At 43.6% G+C, this 19,363-nt stretch overlaps 2 protein-coding genes across 5 annotated transcripts in view; one reads left to right on the forward strand and one right to left on the reverse strand.

The window, feature by feature from the left end:
- SLC11A2 (solute carrier family 11 member 2) overlaps window positions 1–10,272 on the reverse strand; it is a 53,005-nt gene extending 42,733 nt beyond the window's left edge. The window contains exon 1 of the mRNA XM_082635187.1: window positions 10,194–10,272. The gene's annotated coding sequence lies outside the window, so the exon portion shown is untranslated. The remainder of the gene's footprint in view (window positions 1–10,193) is intronic.
- Window positions 10,273–10,950: 678 nt separating this feature from the next.
- Window positions 10,951–18,057, forward strand: LETMD1 (LETM1 domain containing 1). 4 transcript variants are annotated; one of them, XM_082635199.1, is made up of 9 exons: window positions 10,951–11,033; window positions 11,685–11,836; window positions 13,457–13,572; window positions 14,169–14,251; window positions 15,792–15,978; window positions 16,102–16,203; window positions 16,303–16,455; window positions 16,898–16,994; window positions 17,881–18,057. In XM_082635199.1, the coding sequence occupies exons 1-9, from the start codon at window positions 11,014–11,016 to the stop codon at window positions 17,949–17,951; spliced, it is 981 nt and encodes a 326-aa protein (XP_082491325.1). In that variant the 5' UTR covers window positions 10,951–11,013; the 3' UTR covers window positions 17,952–18,057. The 4 variants fall into 4 exon arrangements, with proteins under 4 accessions (XP_082491325.1, XP_082491327.1, XP_082491324.1 ...); XM_082635198.1 differs by having other exon boundaries at window positions 10,977–11,135; XM_082635200.1 differs by lacking the exon at window positions 10,951–11,033 and having other exon boundaries at window positions 11,758–11,836; window positions 13,453–13,572.
- The last annotated feature ends 1,306 nt before the right edge of the window (window positions 18,058–19,363 follow it).

Raw genomic sequence — 19,363 nt, forward strand, 5'->3', positions numbered from 1 at the left:
TGTGTGAACATATTAATCCTTTATTTTCCTACATTATAGAACTTTTGATAGTGATATTATGAGTGATATTAAACTGCAAAATCCATGGAGTCTTTCTAATATTGATTCAGCTAGGTAAGACATTTATGAATCTTGCTGAATATGCAGATGTGCCTGGACTGAGAGTACCTTGAAGCAGGGACTTCCTTTTTCCCACAGAATCTGAACCCAGGAGAAGCTTAGTGAATGGTGCAGGTGGAATAATGAGCCGTGTGCCACAAGAAATATCAAGGCTGATGGTAGAGATCCTGGGTGACCCTGACGAAGCTGGGTGGGGAGACCTTCTCTCCAGGAGTGTCCTCACCTCTGTCCTTTTGGTCTAGTTGCTGTGGACGTGCCCGGCAGCACAAAGTGGTTCCTGAGGGTGGTTCCTACTGATGCTGGGTAAAGGTCCCCGTATTCAAAGACTAACGCAAAGTAAAAATTCCTCTGATCTTCAGCCTTAGCAAGGGTTATGTTGCCTAGAAGAGGAAAAGCTTGGGGTGGGGCATGTGTGTGGCAGGTGGAAGGGAGTGGAAGAAGTCAGAAGAGACCTGCCCTCCCTAACTGGTTGGTAACAGTTTCCCTGAACTTGGAACCCCTATAACCTATCCCTACTAGGCACTGCTCTTCACCCAGCGATGCTCTTTTCCTTGAATTGCAGTGACTTCTGACATGTTTGACGTTAATTCTTTACTGTCCACAGTAGCTAGATTGGTCTACCTCTTCTTTATTGTCATAAAGGTATGTCGTTTGTTATCTGCTTATATTAATTTTTCAGAGTATGAATTCTTAGACCATGTTCATGAGCAACACATTCTAAATTTAGTTCAGTGTCGACCTTAATTGCTCATTGCAGGCAGGCACTGATAAAGGCTTTTTGATGACGAATAAGACTGCAATGATGACACTAGAAATCAAAGACTACTTCTCATACTTGGGGATTCTGCTCCTCTGGAAATGCTAGCCTCCTCTCTTACAAATCTTCTCTCATAAATTGGTTTCAAGCTGAGCTTGCCTGAAACCTTCCAGTGTGATGATCAGGAGACCTGGGTTCTCCATTAAATTCACCAACAAATTCTATGTGACTCTATGTGCCTCCGTTTCACAATCTGCTAGTGCAAGACAAAAAAAAAAAAAAAAAAAAAGGCTCACAGGGCTTGAAGGTAGGGGAGAGAGGTAAAATAAGAAAGTAGATGTGGAAGGACTTTAAAAGTAGGACATAAGGGGACTTCCCTGGTGGTCCAGTGGTTGAGACTCTGTGCTCCCAACGCGGGGGACCTGGGTTCGATCCCTGGTTGGGGAGCTGGATCCCACATGCTGCAACTAAGAGCCCACATGCCGCACTTAAAAGATCCCGCATGCCGCAGTGAAGATCCTGTGTACCGCAACTAAGACCCAGCGCAAGCAAATAAATAAATAAATAAATAAATTTTTTTAAAAGTAGGACATAAGGATCCTGTCTCAAGTCTACACCTCCTGTCTTTCAGGGCCAGCCCTCTCAGAAACTCTTCTTTCTCCCCACAGGCATAGTTCTTCCAGGAGCCTTAGGTTCTTTGTGTAAAGTATGAAGAACCGCTTGTGTATCATCTTTTGCAGAGATTCCTCCCAATGACTCCTTTTACCGCATCTTTACCACTTGCTTCTTCTTTACAGGCCTTCAAAGAGCTAGTTTTCTAAGCTTGGAGCTTCATTTATATTCCCATCCTGTTATTTCTAGGAGAAAAACTCAGAAGGAGGAGGTAAGATGCCTAGAGTGCCAAAGATTTCTCACTAGAGAGAAATGTGGTGAAGAATCAAATGGTGAGCCCCAGAAGTTTCAGAAGACAGAAAAGGAACAGGCAAAAATAAACTCCAGGTGAATGAAAGACCTGAAGTTGTCAAACAAAACAAAACAAAACAAAACCTTCAAAATTATCCAAAAAAAAAAAAAAGAATATCCTCATGATCTAATTTCTTAAATCAAATTAAGAAAAAGTGAAAGTATGAAAAATGGACAATTTTGATAAAATTTACTATAACAAATATTAAAATCTCCTACATAAAAGACATCTCAAACAAGGTTAAAATTCAAGTGACAGACAGGGAGATGGGGAGAAGGTATCTGCAACATACATGTATATCAGAAAAAGATGGGTATCTGTAAAAGACTCCTACAAACCAACAACAATAATAATAATAATGAAGAAGAGAAACAACCCTATAAAAAAATGGACAAAAGATATGAATAGACAATTTCCAGAAGAAGAACTCCAAATAACCAATAATACATAGAAAAACCTACTCTACCTCTCTAGTAATCAGGGAAATGCAAAATAAACTGACAATGAGATTCATTTCACATCTACTGGATTAGTAATAACCTGAAAGTCTGACCATTTTAAGTGTTGGTGAAGATGTGGAGAAACTAGGACTCTCATATCCTGTAAAACTGACACAATCACTTTGGAGGGCAACCTGACAATACATATTTACTGAGGTTGAAAATGCACACATCTTTTGACCCAGAAGCTCTACTGCCTTACAGCAGTGTTTTTCAATCCATTAGTAGGTCATGAAATAAATTTATTGGGTCACATCCAGCATTTTACAAAAATGAAATAGAATAGGAAATAGAGTGCATTTAGCAAAAATAGGTTTTATTTTGTTAAACTTTTATTTCATATATGAACTGGGTCTTGATATAAAATGCATTTCTTATTGTGAGTTACACTTAAAAAGAAATAAAAACACTGTCTAAGAGAAACTCTCATTAATAAGGACAAGAAGGCATGTTTGAGGATGTTCCCTGTGATGTAGAGTTTGTGATAATGAAACATTGAAAACAAAGTACATGTCTATTAGCAGCAAATAGATAAACAAATTGGAGTGTATTCATGTGATGGAACACCACACAGAAGCTACAATTAATGAACTTGTTCTATATGGATGAATTTTGAAAACAAGTTTGAGGGGAAACAAAACAGAAAAATGTCACACTGAACCAATTATATGAATTTTTAAAACATATAAAAATACTATATCCTATATATATATACCACAAGTAGTATATGGTACACATATTTTTTTAAGGTATTAAAAATGGACTGGTATAAAAGGGATGCCTAAAGGAAGGAAGGGAAATGGAACTTGGGAGGAGAAAATAGGTATGATGTTATTTATTCATTTTGGGTGGTGGACACATAGATGAATGTAATAATATTCTTTGTTCTTTTCCTTTATTTATTTATTTATTTTTTTTGCAGTACGCGGGCCTCTCACTGCTGTGGCCTCTCCCATTGCGGAGCACAGGCTCTGGATGCGCAGGCTCAGCGGCCATGGCTCACAGGCCCAGCCGCACCACGGCATGTGGGATCTTCCCGGACTGGGGCACAAACCCGTGTCCCCTGCATCGGCAGGCGGACTCTCAACCACTGCGCCACCAGGGAAGCCCTGTTCTTTTCCTTTAAAAAACATTTTTAACACATAAGAAAAAATAAATGGAATTATAGTTTTTAATCTTGCTCTGAGATGCAATAAAATAAAAATTGCATTAACCATTGGTTATTAAAACCCTTTGGGGAATTCCCTGATGGTCCATTGGTTAGGACTTTGTGCTTCCACTGCAGGGGGCCTGGGTTCTGATCCCTGGGTCTGGGAACTAAGAGCCTGCATGCCACGAGGTGTGGCCAAAACGAACAAAACAAACAAAAAACTCTTTCATCCCGTGTTTTCAGTGCCTTAAGAAGAATAATCTGCCCCACATCAGCCTGTCAAACTCAATAAATTAGTATCTAGAGGTGGCAAATCACTATGTTTATTATCTGTACTAGCAAAAGAGATTTATCTTTCCCTGAAGCCCCAGTCTTTGTTCTTCACACATGCTGTTCCCTCTTCTCAGAAAACCCTTCCTCTATTGTCTGCCAGTCAGTCTCCCAATCTGCCAGTCAATCTCCTCCACCATCTAGTTCTGACCTGACTTCTCTTCATGGTGAAGCCAGAGGCTGAGACCTATCTTTGGCTGTAGGTACAAGGCCACACACCTTCCCAGGCCTCTCCTAGATACTCTTGCAGTTTCCCTCCCCCCACAGGAAAGTCTGAGGTCGACACTGAATTGGATATCCTTGCGCAACAGGGGTTAAGCAGTTTGAGACATGGAGATTAACATCTAAAATGAAAGGGATGGGCCAGAGGCTAACCGTATTCACTGCATATGGTTTTCAACATATGAGCTCTATAAATATACATGCAGACAAAATTAAGTAGATGCCCTTCTTTTCTCTCCCTTCCCTTCATCAACTCCTGGGGATGAGCTTCTCCTCCTCTTCCTCAAAAAAGAAAGTCTTCATGGATGACCCCCCCACCACCAGAATTTAGCAATTTACTACTCCTTCCTTTAACTTTCACTGTACCTTGACATTTCTCTGTTATAGCATCTATCACATTAGAGCTCAATTATTTTTGAATGTCAATTATCTCTACTAATCCTCTGAGTTTTTTGAAGGAAAGGCCTGCCTTGTATTTGCCTTTATTTTCCTGGAACCTAGCAGAATGGCTGCAGAGCAGGCCCTCAATGTTTGCTGAATGAATAGCAAATGCTGATGACAAGCTAAATGACGCATAGGTTTGGGGAGCTCAAACTGGTTCCCACTTATTGTACCACAAAACTGGAACCACTTAAAGATGGTCATCATTTGGGGGCAGTCTGATGGTTTCTCACTATCTCTTCTCCAGACCCTTGTAATAACCTTACTGGTATCCTTAACCTCCCATCTTTTCCCACTCTTATACATCCTGGAGGACACTTCTCCAGGCTAATTTTTACAAAACATCCCTTTCATCTTGTCACTCCCTTGGGCAAAATGCATTATGATTCCCTAATACCTTTCAAATCAAATCCAAATCCCTAATCTTCACACATAGGTCTGCCCAAGCATCCTCCCTTGCTCTAGCATTCCAAACGTATCTCCGAATCATTTTATTTTAGTATGTTCCTTATCAATGAATACTGTATCTTTTTTTTAATTGGAGTATAATTGCTTTACAATGTTGTGTTAGTTTTTGCTGTAGAACAACGTTCAAGAGCTATATGTATGTGTGTGTATATATATATATATATATATATATATATATATATATATATATCCCTTCCCACCCCCTCTCCCAATCATTTTACAGTGTGAAATATACTGGGGCTGGAATCTATCTGTCTGACCTCTGATTTATTCCAATCAATAAGAACAATGCCTGGCCTGGGGGAGATGCTCAATAATTGTGGAATTAATGAATAAGCAGACTATTTCTAAAATATAACCATTTGTTTCAGCCAAGCTAGTTTTCTTTTTGCTCTCTGCAAGCTCCTATCAGCCCATCTTTGTGTCTAATACTTAATAAACAACACATAATAAAATGTACTGCACATTTTAATATATGTGTTCAAATATAAGGCAATCCTTGTTTCCCCAAAGAGAAGAACTAAAAAAATAGTTTTTGGTCAACCTGATATACATGAAATACTCAAATGTCTACTTTAAATAGTTACTAATTTAGTGAAAATTTAAGTCTAATACTATTTAGCAACACATATTTTAAATCATTTATAAAATATTTAGATATAATGCTTTTTCACTCAAATTTTATAACAATTTAATTCAAATTATCAGTGCCTTCATCATCATTCAAGTCACTTTTATTGTCAACTTGCTCAATTTGCAGATCATGTCATCCTATGTATATCTGAATTGTTTGAGGACAGTTGTTTTTTCCTTTTTAATTCATGCTATGCTTGCATATTTCTGATATCCACAATATCACCTCTTTCTGTTGCTTTTTTTTTTCTGTTGTTTTTAACATTTATTTATTTATTTGGTTGCACCGGGTCTTAGTCGCAGCAGGCGGGCTCCTTAGTTGCGGCAGGAGGGCTCCTTAGTTGTGGCATGCATGAGGGATCTAGCTCTCTGACCAGGGATTGAACCCCGGCCCCCTGCATTGGGAGCACGGAGTCTTATCCACTGCGCCACCAGGGAAGTCCCTCTGTTGCCTTTAAAACGCTTATTAGTAACAATATCTAACACTTAAAACTGTGAGGTCCTAACCCCAGAATAATTAATTAAATCTGTGTTAAATTTTTTTCCTTTTCTTTTTTTCTTTTTGCCACACTGCCCGGCTTGCAGCGTGCAGGGATCTTAGTTACCTGACCAGGGATTTAACCCAGGCCACAGCAGTGAAAGTGCCAAGTCCTAACCAATGGACCACTAGGAAATTCCCTCTTTTGTCTTTTTAAGTGATTCCATCCAGTGACCTCTATACGCTTGCAGAACTAGCATTGACTGAAGTTATCTCAGGCTGCATCCTCCCAAGCAATACTTTGATTCAAAACAAAATATCATATATAAAAAAAATCAGACATTGTGGACTATAATAGGAGACTTTGTAAGAACACATAATATAAGGCAACTTCCTTTCTGAGGAATTATTTTGAGAGAAAAAACAGTACCTTATATTCAGGTATATAAGGTATTTATTAATTTAATAAATATTTAACGAGCACTGCTTGTGTGCTAGGCACTGTGCTAGGAACTGGAAATACAGTGAGCTCAGAATCTCACAGGGAAGACAGTCATTAAATGCATAATGCCACAGTTGATTATTTATGAACATTTAAGGACTATGAGGGATAAGTTTAGATAGCTACAAGATGAGTAACTGGGGAACCTAGGTCTGTGGGGTTAAGAGTCTCCTATACCATGCTGTTTATGTACAGTGCAGCAGTAATTCATGTGCCCAGTCAGTCTGGGTTTAAATCTTGACTCAAACCTTAAGTAGGTTATTTAACCTCATTTTTCTCATTTATAAAGTGGAACTAACAATAGTATCTACCTTATGAAGTTATAGTGAGGATTAAATGCGTTAATACACTTAGAACAATGATGGCACTCAGTACCTGCTATTGTTGCCATTTCAGCTGAAACCTGAAAGACAAGCCAAGAGGACGGGAAGAAGGAAGACACTCCAAGCAGAGCAACATGTGCAAAAGTCCAGAGGCATGAGGTTGCCTGGCCTATTCTAGAACTGAAAGGCCCATGTTTCTTAGTATAGAAAGCTAAGGGGGATTCACTTTGTTATAAAGCAGAAACTAACACACCATTGTAAAGCAATTATACTCCAATAAAGATATTAAAAAAAAAAAAAAAGAAAGCTAAGGGGAAAGAGATACCATGAGATGTGAGGCGAGGCTGGGAAGGTAGGCTGAGATCAATTATGCAAGGCCTTGTAGGCCAGGATAAGGAGTCTGAACTTTATCCTCCGAGTCAGAGGAAAGTTGAAAGGTTTTACAAAAGGGAGTAACAAGCTTAGATTTGCAACTTCAAAGGCGGTCTCTGGCTACAGCATAGAGAACTGGTTGGAGGGAGGCCAAAATAGATGAAAGGAAAACCAGTAAGGAGCCTACTCTGGTAATCTAGATTAGAGGCTTGTCGCTTAGACTAGGGAAGTGGCACAGAAGAGAGAAGGAAGCTGGATGATTGAAGAAACAGAAGACAGAACCAACAAGACTTAGTGTATGTATGGTAGGGTGAGAGGGCATGGAGGGAGAGGCCCTAAACAGTATATAAATATTTGAGGAAAAAAATGAATGAATTTCTGTGTTCCTGCCATATTGTTTTACCACATGAAATGTCTTCCTTCTACTCCATTCTTCCAGGCAAAATTCCTTCTCATTTCCTCCACAAAACTGTCTGAATGATCTTAGCCCCTTCTTTCTGGGAGTGTTCTAGAATTTTGGAGCTGAACTTATTTTTGGCCTTAAGAAACGGCATGTGGAACTTCCATGACGAGGGATTGAACCCGTGCCCCCTGCATTGGAAGTGTGGAGTCTTAACCACTGGACCACCAGGGAAGTCTTAGAACTGAACATTCTTGAGAAATACATTGAGGGCTGTTGAGAGAACTTAGAAATTGTCTGAAGATGGAGATCATGTTTTAGTCAACTTTCTATCCCACCCACTCCCATACACCTAACACTTGTAGAAATCCACCCATTTATAGAACTTTTCCTCTGAATACATGAGTGGTTCAAGCATAAACAGCCTATGCTAACATAAAGCTCTGTGACCCATAAAGCATTATACAGATGTGGGAGCTTTCACAACCATTTTCTTCTCGGGCTTTCTCAGAACTCTTATAAAATAGGTACTATTGTAGAGGAAATAAGCTCATAACTAAAGTGACATGTCCAGGGCTTCCCTGGTGGTGCAGCAGTTCAAAATCCGCCTACCAAGGACAGGAATAAAGACACAGATGTAGAGAATGGACTTGAGGACACAGGGAGGCGGAGGGGTAAGCTGGGATGAAGTGAGAGAGTGGCTCAGAACTCATTACTCAGAAATATTTCCAATTCAGTGTCTATTCTCCAAACTGAGGCAGGACTATGTCCCATTTTAGCAGGAAGTGGCAAGAGCCATCGTCGCCCAGTTTCCTGAATTAAAACTGAACAGGACTCTGAGGGGCTCAAGAATACAAATCCTGGGGCTTCCCTGGTGGCGCAGTGGTTGAGAGTCCGCCTGCCGATGCCGGGGACACGGTTCGTGCCCCGGTCCGGGAAGATCCCACATGCCGCGGAGCGGCTTGGCCCGTGAGCCACGGCTGCTGAGCCTGCGCGTCTGGAGCCTATGCTCCACAACGGGAGAGGCCACAACAGTGAGAGGCCCGCGTACCACAAAAAAAAAAAAAAAAAAAAAAAAAAAGAATACAAATCCTTTCTGTGTCCCCTGTTTCTTGTTTATAGGCTATAGACTTCATTCGGCCTCCTTGACCTTCCCGGAATTCCAAAGGGCAGATTCAAACAGTTGCTAATCAGGAAAGGGAGGGTATGCAAAAACAGGGGAGAAACAGTCAAATGGTGGTGCAGCCTTGGGCAGGGTCCTGGCTCCTCCTCAGGGAGTATGCATAACTCTATCTTTGCGTTCTTCTGCAGAACCGGGACCCCACCCAGGTGGAGGATGGTAACTTCAGGCTGAGTGCAAGATTCCTAGAGCGCCGTCCTGTTACCTCACCTCCAACCAGTGAGAAGAACCCTGTAGCCCTCACCCCAAATTCTGCCTTCCTTTCCTGGGCCCAGCGATGACCATCCTGTTGGGCCTCCTGTTTGGCCTCTGTCTGTTTCAACTGTTAACAAGGTTCATCTCCAACAGGGTCCCAACAGTTTCAGGCTAAATTTAGCTAAATTGATTACTACGAGGGTGAATGCTGGTTTCGGGCACAGAATTTAGATCAATTTAGATCAGGTGGTGAGACACTTCTACTCTACTAGGCAGGGCTACGCCCACCCTCAGCAGAAAGTAGTTACAGAAGAAAGAAACCTCCGCCCCAATTCCCAAGAAGTATCTTGACTATGAAGTCTCTCCGGGGGGAGTTGTTAGGGGAACCACTGACTGAAACCACCCTCCCTGGCTAGGCAAGATAGTAACCACGTGCATAAGTTATCTTACAACAGGAGGTCCTGGAAAGGAACGTGGAGCTAATGAGCTAGAATTCAGGAAAGGTCAAAAGGAGAGAGGAGACGCCAGTCCATATGTCTTACCAACCTCCCAGAATCCTTCTCGCTGGAATCCAGCTTGCCTGAGCAATGCCTGCACCACGGGGAAGGACCCTGAGTCAGAGGGATTGGCCAGAGACAACCCGGAAACTAACCCCATCACCATAAAACCTGAGACTGTGAGCCACCACGTGGCAGAGCAGTTCTCTTGGGTTCCCTCACCCTGCTGCTCTCCACCGGGTTGCTCCTTCCCAATAAAGTCTCTTGCTTTGTCAGCACGGTGTGTCTCCTTGGACAATTCATTTCCGAGTGTTAGACAAGAGCCCGCTCTCCCCCTTCCTGCAATACCACTTCTGGGAAACCTTCCCAGTTGCAGGTATTAATGTAGTCAAACATGTTTACTGAGCAACTACTAGGTGCCGGGCATGACACCTAGCGGTGGGGGTAAGGTACAGCAGTGAACAAGGCAAGAAGGTGCTTGCCCTCAGTCTGGTCCAGGGAGCCGGTCAAAGGAAACAAACGTATAAATGATGTGGTAAGTGCTATTTTAAAAAATACACAGGCTAGTGGGAGAAAATGTATGTCCCTCTGGTCGGAGAGAGCCTCTCAGAAAAGTGACATTAAAGCTGAGACCCGAGCTTGGTCTTCAGGAGGCACTTACCTTAAGACATTATTCCCACAGACCTACTTTGAAAAACGCCTACAAAAGGAAAGAGCGGGGCTTCCCTGGTGGCGCAGTGGTTGAGAATTCGCCTGCCGATGCAGGGGTGACGGGTTCGTGCCCCGGTCCGGGAGGATCCCACATGCCGCGAAGCAACTAAGCCCGTGAGCCATGGCCGCTGAGGCTGTGCGTACGGAGCCTGTGCTCCGCAACGGGAGAGGCCACAACAGCGAGAGGCCCGCGTACCGCAAAAAAAAAAAAGAAGAAGAAGAAAGAAAAGAAAGAGCGGACTTGGTCCACAGAGGGGCGGCTCCCAGGCATCCAACCTTAGCTGCAAACTTTGACTGGCACTAGAGGGCGCCGCGGGTCTTCCCAACCCCCATGAGGCACCGTGGACACAGGCCCTTCCTAACCTCCGGCACCTGCCGCGCCAAGGGCCCGAAGTCCGCATACGGACAGAGAGCAAGGGCGGCGGCGCTAGAAGCCCGGAGGCCCTAGAGCATCGCGAGGGGTCACGAGGCCCTCAAAGAGAAGACGTTCTCAGGATCACAACCCAACCAAGGGCAGATACTCTCTCGCTTCCTCCGGGACAGCCGGTTTCCGGCGCCTCTAAACCAGGAAGTGCCGGCGGCATCCAATCCTGGCCCTCCTTCCGAACTTAGCCTTAGCGTCCGCTCCTCGCCCGGGCTGCGCGAGGCGAACGGTCTATGGTTACCAATCAGCTCTCAGGAAAGGCGCATGCGTTGTCAAACGAACGCAAAGTACGGGAACTTTGACCTGAAGACGACTTACTCTCGTCTGCCCCTCCCTTACTGCGAAGATGGCGGTCTCCAGAGTGTGGTGCGCTCGGGCTGCTTTGTGGGGTTCGGCGGGGCCCCCTGGACCTTATGTCGCCCGGAGGCTGCCGTTTGTTCGCTCTGGCCTGGCCTGGGGGGCCCCTCGGTGAGGGACTTGGAGAGAAAAAATTATTTTTGACGTTCAGGCTCTTCCAGTGTCTCAATTTTGTTTGCATGCTGTCTCTTAATTTTCAGGGCTCCACGCCCCGGCCCCTGGATTTTTATTCTGCCGCTCAGAATTCGCACCGGGATCCCTGCTAGAGACCTGGCTTCGTGACCCTCTCAGTTCTCAGTGCCCCATGTTGTCTGAATTCCCCACGTGTCCTGAGCCTCCCTTTTTCGGCTCAGATTTTACTGCTACTTATCTGGATCTCACCTCTCTGGCTTTAGCCTGCTGCTCAGATTGTCCCTCAGGCCTTCCGCTCTCTCCAGACTCACCACTTCCGCGACATCCATTCTTTCCTGGCCTCTCATCTGCCCTATCTGTTTTTCTCAGTCTGACTGCTTATCTCTCCATAATCTCAAGATCTTTGGATTTCAGAAGTTTCAGGTCTTAGCATACATTCTCTGAAGCAGATGTTTTACATTATGGACCCCAGGCGTGAAGGGGCTTCCAGGACTGGTTCACAGATAGTCTCTTTCATCTTCCTTGTAGGTCTTCAAAGCTTCACCTTTCTCCAAAGGCAGATGTGAAGAGCTTGATCTCTTATGTGGTGACCAAGACAAAAGTGATTAATGGGAAATACCATCGTTTCTTGGGTCGTCATTTCCCCCGCTTCTATGTCCTGTATACAATCTTCATGAAAGGTAAAGACAAAACTAAAATAAAAATCCATTGAATCAGCTCTTGGGCAGTGTCAGAGAGTTAGTATAAGTAAGATCAATTGCAGGCTCTACGATGGGGGTGTAAGCTGGTATGTCTTCTGTTTCATAAATGCTTGAGCATTAAACTATTTCTTATAAGTTAGCCCTTCTTGATGTTTCTAGAAAGGTATGTTGAGAAACAACTTCTGACAGCACCCAGGAGGATTATAGGTATTTTTGCACTTTTCTTAACCACACATCTGACTATAGTAGAAATTATTTGTCGTGCACAAGGGCAGAGATCTATAGCTGCACAGACCTGCCCTGTGGTTTACCAGTTGACTTGGCTTGTAAGAAAATGGGGTCTAATGTTTGTCACAGATCTCTCCTGGGTAGCACGTTGTGGAAATAGCAGTACATGTACTTGGTTTCTGAATGTTTCGGCTCAAATCAGAGCTCTGCTAGTTACTAGGAGATGCTACAGTGTCAGGTGTCCACTGTGGAGCCAGACTGCCTGGGTTCAAATCCCAACTAGTCACTAGCTGTGTGATTGGACTTGTTACTTAACCTCTCTGTTCTTTGGTTTTCTCATCTGTAAAATGAAGGTAGTAATAGAACCTACCTATTGACTGCATGGCTATGAAGATTAAATAAATCCATACATGTAAAGTCCTTAGGACCTGATTCATAGTAAGTGCTCAATAAGTGTAGCTATAACTGTTATACTGTATACTTTTTTTTATCATAACACCAATTATAGGAAACTCCCACATTGTCAGCTCTGAATATTATCATAATTATTACTAGCTTCATGTACTTGCAAAAGCTGTAAAGTGGAGATAAGAATGGCTGCTTTGTCTGCTCCCCGATTTATAACTAGAATCAAATGAAAAAAAGAGTCTGAAAGCATTTTGGTTGTTTGTGTTTAAGCCTTTTATTATAGAAAATTTCAAACATAACACAGAAGTAGAGTAATACAATGAACTTCCATATTCTCAACCTCACTTCAACAATTACTGACTCACGGCCACCAGTCATATCATTTATACATTGGCTTTCTCCTGTATTATTTTGAAGCCAACCTAGACATTATACCATTTCATTCATAAATAGGAAAACATCTTTATAAACTAAAGTTCTAGATCAGTGTAAGGATTATCTTGGAATGAAGAGAAAATGCAATCTTAGAAATATGTTGAATTCCAGTAATTATAAAAGTGTTCTAGAAAGGAGATAAGTTAATATCTGGTTGAGATATACAAAGGGTTAATTGAGCAAGACTTCCTGAGGTTAAAGAGCTTTGAATTTTTATTTTTAAAAGGGAGTGAGTAATGAACCAGAAGAGGGAGACCATTCCCTGGTAGATCACAGAACGCCAGCTTGGCAGGAAGAGAGGTGATATGCTGGGGGGCAGGGGGGTGGAAGGGGGCAGAGGGGAGAAGGATAAGAAACGAAATATAGGTCAGCCTCACAAGAGTTTCAAGTGACCTAGTTTAAAGCTTTGATTTAGAGTAGCATTGGGGAGGGAGGGACAAGTGTGTGTTGTGGGTGAACATGGAACAAAAGGCTGTGGTAATCAGATTGGGATAACATCACACTCTGTCCTCTACTTTAATGAGGTAGGATTGCAGATGTTATGGGCTGATGCCAAAAAGGCTAGAAGAATAAAGACAAATATGTGGAAGCACAATATAAAGTTTCATCAACTTTCATACCGGGAGATGGAGCATTTGAGACAGGTATGCGCCAAGGGCAGATATCCAGAAGTTTATGGTGATATAATTAAAGTTAACCCAGAACTCAAGTCTTTTCATTCCTATTTTCTTCACCACTGACCAAGCTGTTGCCCCTTGCCATGAGATCAGATCATTTGTCAGAATCATTTCATTCAGAGTTGTGAGCCTCCATAGCAGAGCTCCGTAGAGTTTCTGGAACACTTTCTGAATAAAAGTTGTGAACAGTAAAGTCCAGTTCGTTTCTGAACATATAAAAATCTTCAAGGAAGGATCCAAAGGCAGCAGGAAAGTAGTATTTGGTGGTAACTTGATGGTAGTTTTGAAGCTGAGAGTAAGAATCTAGGACCATTCTGCAGATCAGGAAGAATTTACTTAGGGATTTGGTATACTGACAGGCCCTGTATTAGATGTTGTTTGGGATACAAAAGTAAACAGATCAGGGCTCCTGTCCTTAAGGAACTTACCAACTAGAGGTAGAAATAACCTCGATCCTTACCTGGGCTCTAATAGAAGTTTACTGCACAGTGGGGTGGAGGGATTGTCCGTTGTACTAAAAACTTACTTGGGTTAAAACTGCATCTGTGTTTATTTCTGCTTAGTTCCGTCGAGACGTCACCAAGTGTCTTTTCCTAGGTATTCTTTCCATTCCACCCTTTGCCAACTACCTGGTCTTCTTGCTAATGTGAGTACAGAGTTCTGTCTCTCCGGCATACTGAAGATATGTAGATTTTTTTTAAACTACAAATTAAGAACTTTCCATTTCAGAAGTTAGGCAGAGGTTATCAAACTGCTGCTCCAATTTTCTCATTAGCCCAAGGTTCATAAAAGCCAGCTGGGTTACTTCGATGGCTGTAGGAGTAGGTGGCCTGGCTTCTCCCTGTCTCTTAGCTCTCCTGTATGATGTGAAATAAGATAATGATCTTTTCCATCATCCCTAGAGGCAGCAACCCACTCTCTTAGAAGCATAGCAACTTGGGACAATTTTTTTTCTTCAGGAGAAAAATGCATTTAATATTCTGATAATACAAATCTTTATTACTTTACCTTATATCTGAAGATGACAGGTTTAAACTATGACCTTGCATGTTGTTCTAGTTATCTATTGTTGTATAACAAACAACCTCAAAGCGTAATAGCTTAAAACAACCACCATTTTCATGATTTTATGGGGCAGGAATTTGGGCAGGGCTCAGGTGGTTGAAAGATTTTTCTCCCTTGTCCCTCAGTGATAGTTAAAACTGGTGAATGGACTAGTCTGAACAGTCTAAGGTCACTCTTAGGTCTGGTGCCTTAGCCGGGATGGCTTTGGAAGACTGGAACTGTCAACAAGGGTGCCTGCATATGGCCTCTGTAATGTGGTGGCTTCAGGGCAGCGGGACTTCTTACATGGCAGCTTAGGGCTCTAAGAATGAGTGTTCCAGCAAATAAGAATCTGCATGGGGCTTCCCTGGTGACACAGTGGTTAAGAATCCGCCTGCCAATGCAGGGGACACAGGTTCGAGCCCTGGTCTGCGAAGATCCCACATGCCGCGGAGCAACTAGGCCCGTGTGCCACAACTACTGAGCCTGCGCCTTAGAGCCCATGAGCCACAACTACCGAGCCCATACGCTGTAACTACTGAAGCCACTCTCAACCACTGCACCACCAGGGAAGACCTGCATGGCCTTTTATAACCTAGCCTTGGAAGTCACAAAGACTTCTGCTCTATTCTGGTGGTTGATGCACTTACCCAGATTTTAAAAACCAGAGGCACAGACCTCACTTCTCAATAAGAGGAGTGCCAGGGAATTTGTGACCATGTTTTAAAACCACCGCCTGTATAGAGAAATGAATTAGAGGAATTCCATTTTGTATATACATAGGGACTGTGAACAGTTTGAGGTTGTCAACGTCACATACAAAGTCCAGCTCTGTCTGCAGCTTTGTCCAAAATATGTTCATCACATGCTTTGATTCAAAAGGAGTCATTTTTCTGATCGCTGCGTACAAGGCTGTTCCCTTACTGCTTCCTTTTACATAACCTCAGTAACGTTGCTTGAAATTGCGCTTCAGTGTATCTTTAAACCTTGGTCTGACACTCATTTACAGGAAAGAACAGAAAGGTAGGGAAATAGTGTTTCCATCTCTTCCTCCAAGCATTCATGTCTGCTAAATGCTTTCTTAGGTCACTTTGAAAGATGCCAGTTTCAGCAAGTGACTTTGTGATTCCTTTTCTTTTCAGGTACCTGTTTCCTAGGCAACTGCTGATCCAACATTTCTGGACCCCAAAGCAACAAATTGATTTCTTAGATATCTATCATACTCTCCGGAAGCAGTCCCACCCAGAAATTCTTTGTTATTTAGAAAAGGTTATCCCTCTCATTTCTGATTCAGGACTCCGGTGGCATATGACAGAATTGTGCACCAAGGTATTCCTCCAATTAACCCTTCCTGCAAACCAGGAATCTTGTTAGATCCAGCGTGCACTAAAACTGGGTAAGAAGGCTAGTCTGGACCTTCCTAACATCTACCCATCTCTTACCTCTCCCAAGATGCAACGTGGTACCCACCCAGCAATACATGATATCCTGGCTCTGAGAGAGTGCTTCTCTAACCATCCTCTGGGCATGAACCAGCTCCATGCTTTGCAGATGGTGAGCACTGAGGCTTTCTCTATTCCATGGCCTCACCTCGCTTCAGGTCTTACTTGCAGTAACACCGAGTTGACTTTCTCCCCCTATATTGTGTCACAGAAAGCCTTGAGTCGAGCAATGCTTCTCACACCTTATCTGCCTCCCGTCTTGTTGAGATACCGTTTAAAGACTCATACCACTGTGATTCACCAACTGGACAAGGCTTTGGCAAAGCTGGGGATTGGTCAGCTGACTGCCCAGGAGGTGAAGTCGGTAAGCGCTTGATTGCAATATCAATCTGCAGTCCTTGGTGGGCTTTTGAGCTCACGGGGCTGGGAGCTTCCAAGGAGCTCCTTGTCTTGCTTGTTACAGCAGAGCCCAGGCTCTTTATTCTCTCACCTCATTTCTATGTCTTTTTTTCTGAGTGAATTTAACTAGTGGGAAGGAGTTGCCCACAGTAATTTTGGTTTATGTATGTTTTCTTCTGGCCCTTCAAAAAGCAAGGACACTACACTTTAGATCTATTGTTTTAGATTGTATAGGCCTTTTTGCTTCTCATCCTGTCCATCAGAGTTCATACTGCCATGGTGAAAGGTTTCTTGTGGGGATGAGGTTTTAATTTATTTAAAGGGGATTTGGGATCCTCTGGGTTTATACTTCCTTGGCATACTTGCTCTGTGATAATTAAGGATTGTTTTTCTTCTGAGCGATCTAGGCTTGTTATCTTCGTGGCCTGAATTCCACCCATATTGCTGAAGAGAGGTGTCGAGCTTGGCTGGGAGAATGGCTACAGCTTTCCTGCAGCCTGAAAGGTGAGACAAATGCCTGTGGTTATGCCACTAAAATCCAAGTCATTTTTGTATTTTATTCTGAGGTTTTACTTGAGAGTTAATTACTAAGTAGCGTGAGACCCTTATCTAATATATATGTCTAATTGAAAGGGCGCAGACCCACTTGCCTACAGGGGCTAGGCAGGTAATGAAGTAGACTGTGCAAGACAAGAGGGAGGACTAGGAATTGTGGGAACCTGAGTGTGAAGCAGGGTTGCCCAACCTTGGCACTACTGATGCTTTGCTGTGGAGGCTGTCATGTGCATTATAAGACGATACAGCAGGCGTCCCTGGCCTCCATCCACTAGATGACAGTAGCACCCCCTCACCCAGTTGTGACAACCAGAAGTGTCTCCAGGCCTTGCCATGTAACTCAGGGAGAAGCCCCAGTCCCAAGGCATTCAAATTCGGAATGAAAACACTCAGTTGCCTAAACAAAAAGTATCTGCGGGCGGGTATTAGACCTATGGGTCTCCTGTTTGGAACCTTTGGCTAGGCCTCGATATCTTCTAAGCCTCTGAACCTCAGGGTAGGCCTACTAATCTCCTTGGGGCTGAGAAATGTCCCTCGAGGACCAACTTCTACCAGAAAATTCCGAAGGGTGACAGTGGGGTTTAGTACCATTACCATCTCTTCATTTTCTACTGCCATCACATGAGAATCAAGTAGATACAGATACTTGGTGGAAGGAAAGAAAGTGTACATGCAGGGACTGGAATGAAGCAGGGGAACTTTGAGAATAGTGGCCTCTTAATGTCACACCTCCCTGTACTTGGCTTTCTGCCTCTGGTGTCAAGCCCTGCATAACGAGGTAGCTGGAAGGCAGACTCTTCCCTGGCCAAACCATTAATGTTGATGTTGTTTTCAGAAGCTGAGCTGTCCCTCTTGCTACACAATGTGGTCCTGCTTTCCGTCAACTACATTGGGACAAGGCGCTGAGCCGACAAGAAGCGGGTGGCATTGTCCTGCATGCAGTCACGTAGTCCAGCAGCATGGAACCAAACAGCACTTGTCAGCAAAGAGTGTGTGCCCTGTTAGGCGTGTGCAAGGCAGAGGAGCAGGTGCCCGTGTGGCAGCTGGAACTGAAAGAAACCCTCCTACCGGGGCGGCCCACGAGAGGAGGGGTGTCATCCCAACTTCCTCAGAATTTGCTGGAGCTGGCAGCAGCCTTTGTACTGGGCTTTTACTATGGTGTTTTAAGTTCGGATCCCAGGAAGTGAGCTTTTGCCCCAGGTGGGAGTCCTCACCCACTGCCACATTTGTTACAGCTGTTTTGTTTTTTTGCGGTACGCGGGCCTCACACTGTTGTGGCCTCTCCTGTTGCGGAGCACAGGCTCCGGACGCGCAGGCTCAGCGGCCATGGCTCACGGGCCCAGCCGCTCCGCGGCATGTGGGATCTTCCCGGACCGGGGCACGAACCTGTGTCCCCTGCATCGGCAGGCGGGCTCTCAACCACTGCGCCACCAGGGAAGCCCCGTTACAGCTGTTTTTGTTCAAGACAGTTTCTGGCTGATGAGGGGAACAGCACTACTTAAACTGGAGCCTTTATATCCATGCATGTACTTTGATGCCCCCGTCAGCACTTTGATATGACCAAAAATAGGGATTTTTATTTTTTTGTTCCCCTCACAGGGATAACCACTTCCCTTTTTTTCAAATCCTTTGAGCACCTTAACTTTTTTTTTGTTAATAACTTATGGGAACATTCTAATGGAAAGATAAAAGGAAATACAAGCGCTTCTTGACTCAAGTGTTTACAGCCTTCCCCTCCCTCTCTTAATTTCTGGACTGGGCTACAGCCCCTGTGGATCTTAAACGCTTTGCTACTTCCACTGTGTTGCAGTGATCCAACTGTAGGTGACAGTGGCTGCCTTCTTTGGGCCATGGATCAATCCTGTAAGGTACTAATTACTGCCCAGCCCCGGAGACCAGGAGAGGTCTACTTTGAGATAGTAAGTTGGGTTCAGCTTTTGTCTGTGTGCATCAGTGACCTGTAGTAACTTATTGTAAACGCATGAAGCACTGTTTTTAAGCTCAAGTAAAGACTGCCTGAAGCCAGTTGCTGGAAATTACTTATGCATACCCTAATCATTTTACTAAGGCTCCTTTTACAAGACTGACTGACATAAGCTAACTAATGGTGAGATAACTGGTTGGAATAGAACCTTCTGATGGGATGGACATGACAAAGGAGCTAATTTGAAGTTGATCCTCTTGCTGGGTTATAAGATGGTAACCAGGAATAGAGAATTTCATATATATATATATATATACACACATATATATATGTGTAAAGTAATGGAATTACAAAGTGGGCCCCAAGAGTAGGGACTGAGGTGGGAAAAGCTCCA

The sequence above is a fragment of the Mesoplodon mirus genome, assembly GCF_964341445.2.
Source record: "Mesoplodon mirus genome assembly, chromosome: 11".
NCBI classification, from domain to species: domain Eukaryota; kingdom Metazoa; phylum Chordata; class Mammalia; order Artiodactyla; family Ziphiidae; genus Mesoplodon; species Mesoplodon mirus.